The sequence below is a fragment of the Morchella sextelata genome (genome assembly GCF_020137385.1).
Source record: "Morchella sextelata strain SCLS chromosome Unknown scls_6, whole genome shotgun sequence".
Lineage (NCBI taxonomy): Eukaryota > Fungi > Ascomycota > Pezizomycetes > Pezizales > Morchellaceae > Morchella > Morchella sextelata.
The window spans coordinates 2,222,157-2,238,989 of NW_025408621.1; the positions used below are offsets into that span (position 1 = coordinate 2,222,157).

Here is a 16,833-nt window from a genome sequence, read left to right on the forward strand (position 1 = left end):
GAGAAGATATCAGAAATACTCTGGAGGCAGTCGCCTGTGCTTTCTGAGTTCATCCTGATCGACAAGAGCTGAAAACAAGACCATGTACCTCCACCAATCCAGACTGAACCCCACACTCCGCCAAATACTAATCTAGCTCCATTGGACACTGAAGGGATCTTCCCGAGTAACTGGGGAGCAACTATAACTGATTCCGCCAATCAAGACCCAGCAACAGGTCCAGCAATAGACCCAGCAACAGGACCACTAGCAGCAGTCTCCACTGCTTCTTCAACACACACTAGTGCTTCACTAGAGCCCCTTGTACGGACTACCGTACTTAGGGTTAGTGCTACCCCACTACCACCCGCTAGTGCTACATGAAAAAACATTGCCCAGAAGATCATAGTATCAGGTCAAGTTCTCACTCGGTCCAAGTCTAGTCCAGTCCGCTCAATAGGCCCAGCAGCAACAGGCCCAGCAACACACCCAGCAGGCTCTACTACTCCTTCAACACTCATCAGTGCTCCACCAAAGGCTTTTGCACTGGAGACCCCTATATTGAAGCCCCGATGCCCCTCTCGGTTATTTTCTTGTACAAGTCTATCTGAACTAATAGACCACCCCTCACCAGTACCACAGAGACGAAATAGACCTGAGTCATCGCCGATTCTCCAAAAGAGATCCCCGATTGTTCAAGAGACATCCCCGACTGTTCAAGAGATATCCTCGAGCTCGAGGACATTTAAGATAACTCAAGCAACCAAAGCGAATATGACTTTAGGTCTAATCAAGCTACCTAAACTGTACACCAGCATCGGCAACGGCCTAAAGACGGAAATTCAAAATCTAGGTTGAGCCAATAAAAACACCTCCGGATTGGCTGCGTCTAATACCCTATGCCTTTACTTAATGAACCCGCCCTCCCTTAATAGTTTTCTGACAATTTGAATTAGGGGTGACGCTGATACCTATAGAGCACTAGTGAGTAGTCTACAGTAGCTCATCGTGGATATTGGTACGAAGGATAAGTCCTCAAGGGGACAGGGAGACTATCAGTTGAAAGATGCTGCCAGTGATAGTGATGATGACAATGACGGCAGTGGTCAGGCAGCTGGAAGAGACTAACGCAAAGAAAAAGAGTGTGCAGTACCCCCACAACTCGTTTGACCTTCCATAATGGTTACCGTGGTCGACTCCGATGGTCTAGGGCAGTCTTTATCCTTGTATCACTACTTGCTTATGCCTGGAATGATCCCCTGACCGAACCTTTGTTCATCGGAATTTTGACCAAGATAACTTTCCCCAAGTTATGCAACTTGATCATGAAGTACACCGCATCTGGCAGAGCAATCAGGACTATCTGAGGAGCAATTGAGAATATCCTCCTAGCAGCTGTTTCTCCCGTTCAGCCGGTGGAGGTACAAATTACGGATTCAGAGTAGCTCGAAGGTTGGTTGAAGAACAGCAATGCCAAGCCTCGGAGGATATTGGCAGTCATCAACAGAGCAGGTGCAGATGCTAACCTGAGTGGTGCAGAATCCCCCCATTGAACCCGGCTTTCCCTCAAGTGGAGGAAGATGATTCTAGCATGATCGATATTCGTGCAGAGGATTCGGATTACGAGGAGGAAAAGCACTGGATAAATACCAAAGGACTAAGGTTATATATGTCTAGAACTGATGCCAGTAATCAAATGCTAATTCAGACTCTTGTTAGGCATCGCAATAGACAGCAGGATGCTACCGACGATTTAGACCCCAAATACATTAGGAAGTATCCTTTGGATGTCAGGCTTGCTTACCCAAACTTCTTACAGGGGACAATTTGGACACCTGCCGGGATAGCAGCCAAGAGAGCTGCTGATGCACTCACGGTTGCTGGTGCTGGAGGTGGTAGAGGTAGTGGTGGTGGAGGTAGCCATAGTGGTGGTGGTGTTGGTGGTGGTGGTAGTGGTCTAGGACCTCCTCCTCCTCCTGGAGGCTGTACTAGTGGAGGATCAGCTGGAGACAGTGATGGTGGTGGAGATGATGGGTTTCATGGATCGACTAGTAGAGGTACGGGATTACGAAGAGTTGCATTAGTCAGAAATGTTCTATTGGTTTCTATCGGGTTCTGTTGATTGTTAATGTATGAGTTATGTTGGATTTGTCATCGCTGGGATTTCCTTGAGTATATTAAGGGGGGTCGCTTGTACTTCTCGTTCTTTTTCCTTCTTCTTTCTTTACGCAACGTCTTCTGTATCTACGCTGTTTATTGCTATACAATATTATCGACCTCTTCCTCCTTTAAGAAGACCATCGCCTCGCTTTCTCCGTGTCCTGTCGAACCTTACCAACGCTAGAGTCTCGTAGTACCCCTATTGCGAGTTCCCATACCATCCCCTATTCTACGCTTCGTACCCTGCGGAATACTCGCTACACACCCCCTTGAGAATGGGCCAGCTGGAGGCAGTGTCAATAGTGGTGGTGGTGATGGTGACGGGCATCATTAATTCCCTTTGGTATAATCTCTAACTTCCCTTCCTGTGGAATTATCACTAACCTTAAAATAGTTGTTATGATTACTCTCTGAGCACTCACGTTAGCTGTTGAAGTGCGACACAATTTGGTGTTTTGGATTTCCCTTTGTATATCAATGGATAGGTTATATCAGATTAGGTTAGATTAGATTAGATTAGATTAAATTAAATTAGATTAGTCCAGATAGTAATTGCAATGCTTTTATTTCAAAGTCGAATCAAACTCCTAGATTGCTCTCAAAGCAATCAGTACCGCTTCAGAAAGTGCAGTAAAACGAGTGATGATAAATGATGTGGTTGAGTGCGGAAATAACGGTAACACTTGATGATCCTTGCCTTGTGAAGATTAACGGCGCAAATTTTCTCACCAAGAATTGATTTCTACTTGAAGATATCGCGAGTGATTCTAGAGCACTGCGGATATTCCTACCAGTCATCAGAATGGCTCCCACCAAGCACTTTTCTAGTACAGCACCTCATGCACCAAAGCGTCCACGACTCCTAAGACTACCTGAAGAAGATGGAGAGACCGATAAGTCTGAGATGTTTTACCGACCATTGACTACAGTGCCAGCCCGCACTCAGAGTAGTCAATCGACCATCGCCACCCAAATAACTTGGAAAGGTCTTCTCGGTTCTTCTGAAACCCCCAGTGGGAGGAACAGTCCTTGGGGGGTAGAATTTCATCTCCTCAAGGATCATACTGATAATTTTGAAGCGCAGGAGAAGCCTGAGGCAATTCAGGTGCCTGAGATGGAAGAAATAGTTGATACTAGCCAATCAGACCATGATGATGCTCCGGAGAACGATAACAAGAGCTCTGAAGAGGATAAGGATGAACCAGAGAATGAACCTCAAGCCCCCTCCCCTTCTTCCACTCAGAGGTCTCAGACTGTCGGAAAGTGACCTCATACAGTTCACTCAACCACTGCCAGAGCACTGAGTAATGCTCGGAGGAAACCAACTGCAGCGGCAGCGAAGGTCATTGCTTCTTCCAAGGTATTGGTGAACGTGGTCCAGGTTCGACTCTATCTCACTCACTGATGCTTTTGAACATGTAAGTACTGGTGGCTAACGATTCAGAGGGGAACTCGATGGGGCTCAAAAGTAATATATAAACAAGAGAGAGTAGCATCTGTAAAAATATGGCATTGCGACATCGGTTATGTATGGTAATTACTCATGTATAAGGGATGACTCATAGTTGGAACAAGGAGGCTTAGCGCTAGGATTATGTAATCAGGGGATCACGTGGTACTAAGAACTATCTGTATATAAGGAGTAACAAACTCCCATAGTTGTCGCTGGAACTCAGCGGCGCAATAGTATCTTCTTTGCACTATAAACATATCCCTCTCAAAGGTCACGTGTTCAAACCCTCCTCAAGTCGTCTATTCTCCCACACTCCAATCCACAGGTTATGAGCCCGGGTTCTGCCAAATAGAATCCGCACTACACCATCGCCACCTCGCTTAACTCAACAACACTTCATACAACATCATGCCTTCAGAAGGAGAATCGTCATCCAAGGCTGCTGAGATTAAACCCTCAGAGACAACAGCTACCAGTAACATTCGTCTCAAGTTTGATGGACTCCCTAAACTACAAGGGCAATCCAACTACCAAACTTGGGCGAGTGCCTGGAGGATAACGTTCGACGCTGTAGACTGGTGGGAAGCGTTGAGTATCGAGAATCCTGACGAGAATGACACCGAACTCAGCAAAACCGAGATAAAGAAGGCTCGTAAACAAATGCACAGCCTTCTCATCTCTGCTGTATGCGAAGAAATACAACCAACAGTCGTCTCCGCCGAAAATGCATTCTACGCATGGAAGGCGCTCAAAGACCTCTACGATCGTGTCTCACCCAACACCACGATCACCCTCCTCAGCCGCGTCCTAGACACGAAGATGCAAGAAGGCGGATCACTGACCGAGCATCTCGCGACCTTCGATGCGAACTGGAATACTCTCAAGTCCAGATGCCAAAGCGCAGATCACAAACTCGCTCAGGCCCTCCTACCACTCACCAAATCCAACGAAGCCATGGCGGCATTCCTCCTAAGCTCGCTACCCAAATCGATGAGCAACGTCGTCGACAACATCCAGACCAAGCAGGATGTTACCTACGAAGACGTACGCCAACGACTACAGAACCTGGATGAGGTACCCCCTCAAACAGGAAACAAAGTGCTCCATACCAGGAGTACCACAAGCGACAAGGAATGCACCTGGTGCAAGAAAAGGGGACAGCCTTACAAAGGCCACGAGTACACGGAGTGCAGAAAGCTCAAAGAACAGAACAAGAACAGAAAGGGAAGGAGGAAGGACAACTCGGCATCGGTTGTAGTAAATGACTCTACAACCACTATCTGTATGGTACGCCACGACATCTCCCAACCCCTTACTTGGATCCTTGATTCTGGAGCGACCTCTCACGTCACACCCTTCCAAGACCAACTCATCAACATCCGACCTCACACCGGCAATGTCCGAACAGCTGATGGAACCAACCACGCTGTCACCGGAATGGGAAGCGCTAGTTTCAGCTGCCACCTTCCCGATGGAAGTAGATCTTCCATACTCCTCACCGATGTGCTGTTGGTCCCAACCTTGGGAAATGTGGGATTGGTCTCTGAAACCGTGCTCGACAAAAAGGGATTTAGAACGGAGTCAGGAGGAGGAAGCAAGTTGGTTACAAAAGAAAAGAAAGGAATAATTTGGGCAAAATTGGAGAAGGGACTTTGGAATGTACAAGTAGTTAGCAATACAGTTCGTTTGACCTCTTACGATGAATGGCATCAAGCGTTAGGCCACCCTGCGACACTAGAAAACTTGTATCACGACATTCAAAGGCTGCCTCCCAAACCAGAAAGTTTCCACTGCAGTCAATGTGCACTATCAAAAAGCGTACATAAGAAACCTGCACCAATTAGTACTAGATCCAAACGACCATTCGAACTAATCCACTCCGATCTATCTGGAAAGTTCAGTATACAGTCACAAGGAAAATCTCAGTACTATATGTCCTTCATCGATGATTTCACCCGCTTCGCATGGATATACCTCCTGAAACAGAAAGAAGACGCAAAAAAGGCCATCAAGGATTACGTTACAAGGATCGAGAAACAGTATAGCACAACAATACTGAGATTCAGAACGGATGGTGGTGGTGAATACATCAACAAGGACATAACGAACTACTTCGATTCACAAGGAATAGTTCACGAACAGACTCCCCCATACACTCCTGAATCTAATGGAGTTGCAGAACGATTCAACAGGACGGTAACCACAATGGTCAGGTGCATGATCATGGACCACCCTAAGTCGTTATGGGGGGAAGCATATGCAACAGCTGTCTACCTCAAAAACAGGCTACCTCACAGTACGCTTAAGGGAAAAACCCCCTTTGAAGCCCTGAAAGGAACCAAGCCAAGTATACAACACCTTCAACCATTCGGCAAAAAATGCTATGTCCACATCCCAGAAAACTCTAGGCCAGCAGGAAGCAAACTAGCACCCCGAGCGTATGAAGGAATCATAGTTGGATACTCAGACAGTAATAAAATATACCGTATCTGGATAGGAACACAACATAGGGTAATTGAAAGTCGGGACGTCACATTCCCCCCTCCTGAATCAGGGGAAGTCTCAGTGGAACTCGACTTCATCCCCAGCCTGAAACCAGAAACGGCAAATGCACCATCAGACGACGGATACGAATCAGAAGACAGGTCTGATCCAGAACCCGAGTCAAATGCAATCGAAGAGAACCGTACAGAAATGCCAGGATTGTTCCCGGAATCACCGGAACTGGTTAGAAAACCACCACCGGCTACACCAGACAAGGGAAAACAACCTGCCGTACCTATGGGACAATCGCGAGACCCAAGAGACAACTGGGAGAAAATTCCAGCACCAGTCGTACCATTCAAAGGTTTCAAAGGAAAACCACTTGTGTCAACGACACCCAAAGGTACACCACCACAACCTCCAAAACGATCAGATCGAATACGCCAGCGAAAAAATAGAGAAATTGAAATAGAAGTACGAAGGAAGGAGTATGACGAGAAGGTAGTAGAACAACAGAAGTTACTTACAAGTTATATCGAAGATGTGAAAGAAAATGGCCCAGGAAACAAAGCCACTGAACAAGAATTAATCGATCAATACAAAGAAGACTTCAGACGTTATAGGGCTGAGTTAGACACGGAATATCAAGACGTATCCAAACTCCCCCCGAACTACCATATACACCTCGTAACAGAACCTTCCACCTTCAATCAAGCTATGCAGAGCGACGATCAACACCTATGGAAAAAGGCGATACAGACTGAGAAAGACGCCCTTGACAAAGCCCACACCTGGGATATTGTCAACAGACCATCCAACCGAGCAGTAGTCAAAGGAAAATGGGTATTCAAAGTGAAACACAACGCGGACGGAACAATCGAGCGGTACAAAGCAAGGTACGTTGGTAAAGGCTTCACCCAAGTACAGTACCAAGACTACGATGAGACCTTCGCCCCCGTCGCACGATATGATTCCCTACGACTCCTACTGGCACTAGCTGCACACAACGGTTGGATACCACAACAAATGGACGTCAAGTCAGCCTTCCTGTATGGTGTACTCAAGGAGGAAATCTACATGGAACTGCCTGAAGGCTACAGGCAGGACAACAAGGTTTGTAAACTTCGAAAATGCATATACGGACTAAAGCAATCACCCCGTGAATGGTATGCTTGCCTAGCAGACTCCCTTCAACGGAAAGGATTCGTCCCAGCCAAATTCGACCCATGTGTCTTCATACATAAGAACCACCATCTATACATATCGGTGTATGTAGATGACATCATGATATTCGGACCCGACTCCCCATTCAGAAAAGAAATCAGACAACTACTCAAGGCAGATTTCGAATGTACGGATCTCGGTAACTCGAAGTTCATACTGGGAATAGAAATAACGGTAACCAACAACGGTATCACACTATCACAACGCGCATACATCAACAAGATCCTGGATAAATTTGGAATGAGTAACTCCAAACCAGTTGGCACACCACTCGAACCGAACCTCAACCTTCACAAAGGCGAACCGGAAGACCAAATCGAGAAACCAACTGAGTACCAATCCATAATAGGATCACTGATGTACGCGAGTATAGCTACCAGACCTGATATCACCCATGCCGTTACCGCTCTCTCCCAGTACTCCTCATGTCCAACCGAGGACCACCTACGAGCAGCCAAGCGAACTCTCCGATACCTCAATGGAACCAAAGACTGGAACTTGTTCTACCCGAAGGGGAATACTAGAACACTCGACGGATTCTCAGACAGTTCCTACGCTTCAGACCTAGATGACAGAAAATCGTTCTCAGGATACGTGTTCAGACTAGGGAAGTCAGCCATCAGCTGGAGAAGCCGGAAGCAGAAATCAGTCGCAGTCTCAACAACAGAAGCCGAATACATGGCCCTGTCCCTCGCAGCTCGACAACTGGTATGGATTCGTAACGCCTTGCTCGAACTCCAACAACAATACCAGTACTTCATACACGCCGACAACACAGGTTCTATTGAACTCTGTCGGAACCCACGCATCCACGATCGGTCCAAGCACATCGACGTTCACTACCACTATACACGTGAACAACTCGAAGCCGGAACCTTCGAAATCCTCTACGTCCCTACCGAAGACAATGTCGCGGACATAATGACCAAAGGACTACCAAAACCAGCTCACCAAAAATTGTCAGAATTGATACGATGTGGCAAGTGAGGGGAAGTGTAAAAATATGGCATTGCGACATCGGTTATGTATGGTAATTACTCATGTATAAGGGATGACTCATAGTTGGAACAAGGAGGCTTAGCGCTAGGATTATGTAATCAGGGGATCACGTGGTACTAAGAACTATCTGTATATAAGGAGTAACAAACTCCCATAGTTGTCGCTGGAACTCAGCGGCGCAATAGTATCTTCTTTGCACTATAAACATATCCCTCTCAAAGGTCACGTGTTCAAACCCTCCTCAAGTCGTCTATTCTCCCACACTCCAATCCACAGCATCCACTTTAGCACTCAGTTAGAATGCATCTCAGGTAGCACTCCTGGCATCCCAGAGAGAACCCCTAACACCCTCACAGTATAGGGCCTCTGCACCTATTTATCGTCATGAGTATACCTCTTTCACGCACTATATCGATTTTTCATCGATACGCTCTCGACACGGGGAGTAGTCCCCAACTCACCGGACATATCGTTCTTCACTGTCTAGTGGGGTAATTGGCGAGCACTCTGTGAGCAGTCGTCAGATTCCTTCAAACCAACTTCAAGGTCAAGGTCAATCGCAAAGAGTCTACCAAATCGAGTACCTTCCCTCATCTATAGAGGAGGACAAGAGTGCTCCGATGCCGGAAAGTGATGGTTATTGATTCCAGGAAGCGAGGTTAATATTCTAGAGGACACTCACGATGTCTTTGAGAATACTGACAACATTCCTTCGAGCTAATTGACTCAGAGGTCTGTGGTCTCTAACTCTACGAATGCATATGTGCTCTCAGTCCAGGCTCAGAGAATTGAGAAGGTGTGAATCGTGTTAATTGGGGAGCATATTCTTCTATATGAGCTCTTTCCACCTGCAGCAAGACTTTCGATACTGGTAGTGAGCATGTGGGCAACTGCAAGTCGCTGAGTGAGGTGCAGAGTAGACCTTGATAAGGTCATTATTAAATAGGTTTCATGGATCGATTAGGGAATGTACTGGGTTACGAGGAGTTGGGTTAGTCAGAAAGGTTCTATTGGGTTCTACCGGGTTCTGTTGATCGTTAATGTATGAGTCACTTGGGATTTGTCATCGCTAGAATTTCCTTGGGTATATTAATGGGGTTCTTTCTTATTTCTTGTTCTTTTGTCTTTCTTTCTTTCCTTACGCAACGTCTTCTCTATCTACGCTGTCTATTACTCTCCGCTGTCTATTACTCTACAATATTATCCTCCTCTTCTTTACTTGGGACGACCACCACTTCGCCGCCCTTTGTCCCGTTGACCCTTACTGACACTAGAGTCCCTTAGGGCCCCTATTGCGAGTTCCCACACCGATCCCTACTACACCCTTCGTACCCTGCGGAATATTCGCTACTCGCCCCCTTGAGAAGAAGTGAATAGAACTGGGAGGCCACCTTGGAGGTAATCAAAGATAACCTTCGAGAAAATTTATGATACGTCTAGATGCCGGTAATGCGAGTGGTATTCTAAATGCTAACCCTAATAGATACGAGACAAAAATGGTGGAACTATTGAGGTGATACCGGAGGAGGGTTTTAGCGAGGACGATCAAGCACTGGGTGCAGATCTTGCCGCATTCTGAGATGCTCGGAGAACTCCCATGAGTACTCCAGGAGGTCGGGTTGGTTCCCACAGTGCCCAGGATGAGGTGATTAATGCTCAACTTCGCGGCATTGACACCGAAGAGGAAGGGGAAGAGGAAGAAGAGGAACCGGAATTATCTGTAGCGGGGGATTACGAAAGGGGGAGGAGCAGGATGTGTAGAACAATAGCGAGCACTAAGGAAGATAGTGGAGGATTTGTTCTTTTCTGTATATTGTATTAGGATTAGTTAGGGTGTTAAATAGCGTATTGTTTTAGTATTAGTTGGAGGATCATGCTGTTGAATAGACCAATTCTAAAAGTGCTGCCGCGAGTGCTCTGGAGGCAGTAGAGATCGTCGTATGAGTGATATGTTGGTAATCTCATGGGGGAATTGTGAATACCAGAGGGCGGTACGGTGGAGAAGTGTATGCCTGGAGAGAATGGGGCGCTGACATATAGGAACCAGTATGTCGAGCGTGAACCAAGTTTCAAAACACCTAATCCGGCAAAGTCAGGGGGGGTCAGGGCAATTATTCTATCCAAGGGCCAACTGGAGCAGTTGGAAGTTCTCCAGAAGTAGTCGGGAGTGCTCCAAGAGCAGTCAGGATATACTAGCGAGCAACTGGTATTCTCTGACGACCGGACTAACATCCGGGTTGCGCCGAGCACTCTGATTAGGTATCGGGGCACGTTGGGTGGACTAGTGTATGCTGGAGTGGACAACCGTACGCCAGAACTCACCAGGAGTGCTTGCGGTATGTTTGGAGAGGTAGTTTACCTACCGAGTGCCCTGAGCGCCCTGAGCACCTCGGGCATCTGGCGAAGGCTGCAGGTTTGCTGATGTGGTAGAGATCAATCCATGCAACTCCATGGGGCGAGGACGGCTCCTGTCTGATTGGAGCCAGGGATTCGAGACCAATGGCAGAGTTAACTTCGGACTGCTAAGGCTAAATTCATAAATAGAATCACCAGACAGGATCCGCCGTCACTTATAGGTAAACGACTATATCTGCAAATAGCTCAACTCTGGGGTAGCATTCTCCTTCCATGAGGAACCAGGAGAGACAGAGTTGATCTCAGGTGGGTCCGAAGTACAGAAAATATTATTAGGGCAGCTTAGAGTAGTGATTTCACCACGACTTTTACTACTGTAGGCATTGCCCTTGACTTTTAATGACCAAGTCGCGTTTTAGAAAAGAAATACTCGCTCAAATTAGCTCGAATCGCAGGCGGTGTCTAAGGTTATAATCGTTTGAAGTATCTAATCGCGTACTTAGTACTATAGTGGGGTCTTGGAAGAGATCTAGATATATATAGAGATAATATGGTGCAGACAATCTTAAAAGGTGATACAGCGGTATCTGGAAGTTGAACAATCGTGGCTGCAAGATGACTCCTAGGCCAACCAGAGGGCCTATTTCTAGCCACTTTGTTGCTTTCCTGCCGCAATTCGCATTTGAGGGGGTATAAATGCCGATAATACTGTTACACTTTGCACAGTTATTGCGCTACTCACATGCAAAAATAGTCGATCCCAATCTCTAATAACTTCACAAGTACGTATACTAGGATACATGTAGATATCAAAAACCTGCAAATTAAAAGCAAATTAAACTTCATCACTACTACTACACCTTTACTAATTTATGGAGGAAATCTTTATGTTTTCTGCTGGAAAGATTATTAGAGATTGACTTTTCGTCACTTTTAGTTACCTTTCACTAGACAGGGGCATCATACATGAATACATGTATGAATGTATACTAAGTGACCATCTTTTGTACATGTATCTACAGAGTTTTTCATAGGCTGACCCGGCCGGCCTAAAAGCAACTTGGACTGGTCCCGCCAAACGGAACCAGGCGGTGGCCTGTCTATTGTATTATGTATGGAATGAAGCCCGGGCCTTTAAAGCTTTACGTAAATTTATACCATTTTGAAAAATATTCTTCGCTATGCATCGATGCTCAAAATATGTAAGATTATTCCAAGGCCTTTTTCATATAATCCAATAGGACCTAGCTACTTATAGACGTGCAGAAATAAATGTCAGATATTTTGGCTCCTATAAACTGCGTATGAAGCCAGGGGCTTATTTATATCAGGAATAAGCCCTAGCTACGTCGTAGTACTAGGCTAAGTACAGGGCTTGATCAATTGACCGTATAACTCCATGGATCCAGCTGCAGGCCTATATTATCTCAATTGATTAAAACCTCTGCTTATTTACGTACTTGTGTATATGTAGTATATATATGTGTGTTTAATTGATTTCTAGACATCCTGCAGGTAGCGTAAGAAAAGAACGTTCGCTCTAGTACCAAAGCGCCTTCGTGATAAGGTTATAGCAAAATTACATGTATGTTTACAGCCGGGGGCGGGTGCAAAGTATACGTACGCAATTTACGTACACGTACAGTTGAATGCCACGTACCCGGCCTTAAATAAAAGTATTTAATTTTTCACTCGTTACCATAGATCAACTACACCTCTCTCCATCCTAACACGATACATGTTTCCAACTACTTAACCTATCCGCTCTCCATCTAAAAATAGCAGTGATCTTCCTTTCACGTCAAAAAGAACGCTTTCTTCTGCTGCAGATAACATATACCCGTTGCATCTTGGTCATTATCGTACGTTAAGCTCAAGATTGTTGATCTTTCATCATCATTCGGTCGTGAATTGCGTATACACCAGTCTCCGTTCCATTCGGTATTGATATAACTCCCCCAACCATATTCACACCCTCAAACCTGCTCTGAGTATACCCCACCCACCCACCCTTGAGTGCGTGGCTGTGAAGTAAACTAAAGGTATAAGTTTCATTGAGATAGTAATCGCTTCATCGTTAACGATCACATTCTCAGTTAAAGATCACATTCACACTCCGGCCCTGCAATAAGCTTCTATCTACCATTCGTTATTGATTTAACTCCCGCAAACACCATACCCTCAAATCTGCTGTGAGTATATCCCCCCTACCCTTGAATGCGTGGCTGTGAAATAAGCTAAAGGTATACGTTTCATTGAGATAGCAATCGCTTCATCGTTAAAGATCACATTCCCCTCCTACAACAAGCTCATACCTATCATCCAGTACCGATTCAACTTCAGCAAAGATAACGGATCTATAAACGAGACAGGTCACATCTTCTTCTTAGCACAGCTTAGCGGTAGGAATGAAAATGAAGCAGGGAAAAAGCTACTTACCACTACCTTTTGAGCAAGCTTTGAGGCAGGAAAGGTCCTTTTCAGATGAGAGCATGAACAGTCTTCATAAGGACGCGGCAGAGAGCTTCACAATTTGGAGGAACAACAAAGATACTATTACGGCCCATGAAGATATGATTGATGATTTGAATAAATTTCTCGAGGAAGCGTGTCAGCAAAAAGAACAGCAAGAGCGTCATAAGTCGAAGGTGTGGAAACTTGGATATAACTTCGCCTTGAGACAAATGTCTTTCCTCTTTCTTAGCATTTCTTGCACTATCCTAATGATCGTATTTTCGTGCACCGAAACCTATCCCGGTAAGATACAAAAGGCTATTGAGATTCGTATATTGGACGTCTTTTGCAACATAACCGAGTTCCTAATTCTCCTACTACACGACACGGTGACAACATCGGCTCTACTAGTCGATCTTATTGCATTTATATCGACACTAAGCTTCAAAGCGGGCCAGGCCTTTCTCATTGCCCGGCTTGTCCAACCAGCGGATCCGGTAGAAGGTACAGTGGGATACTTCAATGCCTTATGTCCAGCCATTGTGGCAGGTGTCCGTCATGTCCATTGCGTGAGAGCCACGCCTGTGATGACACCGGGTATTTTCAGTGGTGGTGCAGTATTTGAGAATGTGGCTCCCTTTAAGGAACGATTGACTGATCCAGTGCTGCAAGAGCTATTAATGTCCGTAATGATTGGTAACTTAACCATAACCCTTGTCTACCGTTTAGAGACCCTCATAACTTCGTTACTAAAAGGCACATATGTCTTTCTTAGGCACAATTAAGGTGAAGGTGTCTTCGCCGATTGACAATCAATAACTTGGCTGTTCATAGCTACACAGAAAGATAAAAAACTAGAAGAATTTCAATAATATTAATTAACCGTATGTAGGAAATAATGAACTTCCCCAGAGAAAAATGGAATTTGCTGTTGACTTTCTCTCGCACAAAGCTGGCACATTTACTGATGCTTCTCCGCTCCTCAGACTAGAAGGTCTCTATGCTTAGGCTGGGGCGGGAGAAGGGGGTGGTAGCAGATCCTTGAAAATAAGGATTTAAAGTATTGTTAGATAGATAACTATTCTGCAATAGCTTCGTTCATGCACAATTCGCTCCAAAGAACTACCTTACCGTCGAAACGGGTAAAATAATAAGGCTGATTTTGAGCTCTAAGACGTAGAAAAGTCTTAAATAAGGCATATGTGTCAAAAAAGCAAAAAAATAAGCCTGTTTTGGGCGAAAGCATGACATTTGTTTAATATTGCCTCCAAATAAGGTTTTTTTAAGACTTGTTCTGGTATTAGATTTACCAAATGAATAAGACTTAGGGAAACTCGTCAGGATTAAGGGTAGTAAGGCTGGGTTAGGGTTAGTCACTTAGCAAATATCAAACCGTGTCCTTCTATCTGTTCTTTAACCTCTCTTCCCTATACGTACCTCTCTACCATCTCCACCTCCTCCCCTCCATCTCTCAACCACCTCCACCCCGGATTCCGCTACCCCCCCCAAAACCCTCTCCCAATAATCAAAATCAATATTAAAACATTAGCTAATCCGCGAATTGAGCAGTGAATTGAGCAGTAAATTAAGCAGCGAATCAAGCAGCGAATCAAGCAGGTATGTAGCTCTAAACACCGAACGAATCGAAGCATCAAATCCATCAGCTAATCTATCAAGTAATCAAGCAGGTAATGCAAGACCGAATACAGCACCAAATCTAGCACCAAATGCATCAAATTTGGCGAATTGGTATCTATAGGCAGGCAGGCAGACAGGCAGGCAGGCAGGTAGACGGATAGATAGATAATAGGTTGTCTTATATCAATGTAGATATTAAATCCAGTATTAATAAAAACTTCATTCCCGAAAATTACTATGGCGAATAAGTGTAAAAACATACCTATCAGGCCATCATGCTGATCCCATGAATAAACATTATTAAGTCTTATTTTCAAAAAATACCTTAAATAAGACTGATCAATGCCGTTAAGCCTTAAAATATTTTAAGATTATCAAAACCATTGTCTAATAAGGACCTTAAAAAGAAATAAGAGAAAATCGTCAAAAAAGGCGAATATCATGCTTATATAAGCCTAAAATAAGGCTTAAAAAAATACCCGTTTCGACGGTAAGGTACCCTTCTGTAGCATGATATCGAATGATAGTAAAATCAGCATAATCTCTAGAAATATTAAGCTCCGCCCCAAACGTTCGTATTAGTTCCTGGGAAGGTGCTCGCAACAACGTTGAAGAGCGTTATCGAAAAAGAGCTCAAGTTTTATCATTAAATCATGCGTTGTATCACCAGTAACAATACATGAATCCATACAAGTATTGATGGTCCTTTTATAGTGCATCAGCAGTAACAGACAAAATTGAACGCGGTTTAGGTTCTATACATTTACTATATCGCCGGGTACCGCTCATACTAAGTATTCCGTTACTACATGTACTTACACATTGAGAAATTGCTGTTTGATTTGTGTGCGGGTGATATATAATATATTGATAAGCCGGCCATGTGTGTGTTCCCTCGATGGGGGATTAACACAATCTATTAAGAAAGGGGAGTCTCCGCAAGCCTACTGTCCCTTTCTTTGAGTGAAGTCTATGAACATAGAGTAACGGTGCACATGCTAGCTAGACGAAGATGTAGTGAACGATCGTAAACTCAATGGGCTCCAACTCCCTATTCTCCTGACACACAGTCAAACCTTAAAAGCCATGTCGATGAAGCTGAGCACGGGTTTTATATGGGGATGTACGTATGGGCCGGGGCCTTCTCCTCTCGATAATAGTACCAGGCAATGCTTTCTTCGTCGAAGAGTCCCCACGGCTTCTCATCGCCCCGAACCCTCGACCCTAAGAGCCTTCTTGTCTTCCACATCGCCCTCTCCACCTCCTCTGCCCATGGCTTCATCGCCTGTATCCGCTCCTGCCGCTGTTCCCAGTATTCCAGCATCGGCAGCAGGTCCCCTCCGCTCTCCAGCTTCTTCAGAGTATCCACCTCCTGAAAAAGTCCCAGAAACGCATCGTTGCCCGCCACCCCCAGCTCCTCCAGCCAGCACAGCAGCGCCTTGACTTCCTCCTCCTGGTCCTGCGCGCGGTACCGCGTTGTCGGTGGCGGACTGAGGTTCAGGAATCGGGATATATCGTTAACCGCACCGTATGGGTGGCGCGAGCGGCGGCCCGTGAGTGTCAGCCAAGGGTGGAGACCACTCCAATGCACAATCAGGAAGCAGGCCTCCGTGAGCATCTGAGTGCGTCTAGCGAGTTCCGCACGATAGGTCATGACGAAAGAGCGGACCTTAGAGTATCTCGTCCGCATGTCATTGCTACAACTGATAAGGTGCGTGTGAGATTCTAGAGGAGGAGGAGAACTGGGGGGGATTCAAGAACTTACAAAGGCCATATTTCCTTTCTGGCGAAGCTGAACATGATGTGCGCTATGATTGTGTTCTCGGATGGAACGTAGGGCGGTTTGGAGGCGAAGGAGCAGCGGATTGAGGTTGTTGATTGTCGGTTACTGTATACCCAGTGCCCTCGCTATTACGAGGAAACTTCCTGTTGTTTTTCAGCGGACAAAGATGAGGGAGGTACCTATTGATGATGCAATGTCTTTCCTTGACTTCTGAACCAATATGAGGGATGATGATCGATATATCTGAGCGGAAATAGGAAGAAGAAGAAGGAAAGATACAAGATGTAGATGGAACTGCATCCAT

The 16,833-nt window shown here is 45.4% G+C and overlaps 5 protein-coding genes across 5 annotated transcripts; 4 read left to right on the forward strand and 1 right to left on the reverse strand.

Annotated features, from left to right (window-relative positions):
* Window positions 1–1,072: 1,072 nt before the first annotated feature.
* Window positions 1,073–2,101, forward strand: H6S33_011680 (uncharacterized protein; the record flags this gene model as incomplete). The annotated part of the gene is made up of 3 exons (XM_044843068.1): window positions 1,073–1,143; window positions 1,519–1,641; window positions 1,699–2,101. The coding sequence occupies 3 exons, from the start codon at window positions 1,073–1,075 to the stop codon at window positions 2,099–2,101; spliced, it is 597 nt and encodes a 198-aa protein (XP_044696448.1).
* An 840-nt stretch (window positions 2,102–2,941) lies between these two features.
* H6S33_011681 (uncharacterized protein) lies at window positions 2,942–3,406 on the forward strand (the record flags this gene model as incomplete). Its single annotated transcript, XM_044843069.1, has 1 exon — window positions 2,942–3,406. One exon carries the CDS (start codon window positions 2,942–2,944, stop codon window positions 3,404–3,406), a length of 465 nt encoding a protein of 154 aa, XP_044696449.1.
* A 594-nt stretch (window positions 3,407–4,000) lies between these two features.
* H6S33_011682 (uncharacterized protein) lies at window positions 4,001–8,287 on the forward strand (the record flags this gene model as incomplete). The annotated part of the gene is made up of 1 exon (XM_044843071.1): window positions 4,001–8,287. The coding sequence occupies one exon, from the start codon at window positions 4,001–4,003 to the stop codon at window positions 8,285–8,287; it is 4,287 nt and encodes a 1,428-aa protein (XP_044696450.1).
* Window positions 8,288–13,062: 4,775 nt separating this feature from the next.
* Window positions 13,063–13,927, forward strand: H6S33_011683 (uncharacterized protein; the record flags this gene model as incomplete). The annotated part of the gene is made up of 2 exons (XM_044843072.1): window positions 13,063–13,804; window positions 13,884–13,927. The coding sequence occupies 2 exons, from the start codon at window positions 13,063–13,065 to the stop codon at window positions 13,925–13,927; spliced, it is 786 nt and encodes a 261-aa protein (XP_044696451.1).
* A 1,821-nt stretch (window positions 13,928–15,748) lies between these two features.
* Window positions 15,749–16,833, reverse strand: H6S33_011684 (uncharacterized protein; the record flags this gene model as incomplete). The annotated part of the gene is made up of 5 exons (XM_044843073.1): window positions 15,749–15,797; window positions 15,874–16,364; window positions 16,416–16,449; window positions 16,512–16,634; window positions 16,709–16,833. The coding sequence occupies 5 exons, from the start codon at window positions 16,831–16,833 to the stop codon at window positions 15,749–15,751; spliced, it is 822 nt and encodes a 273-aa protein (XP_044696452.1).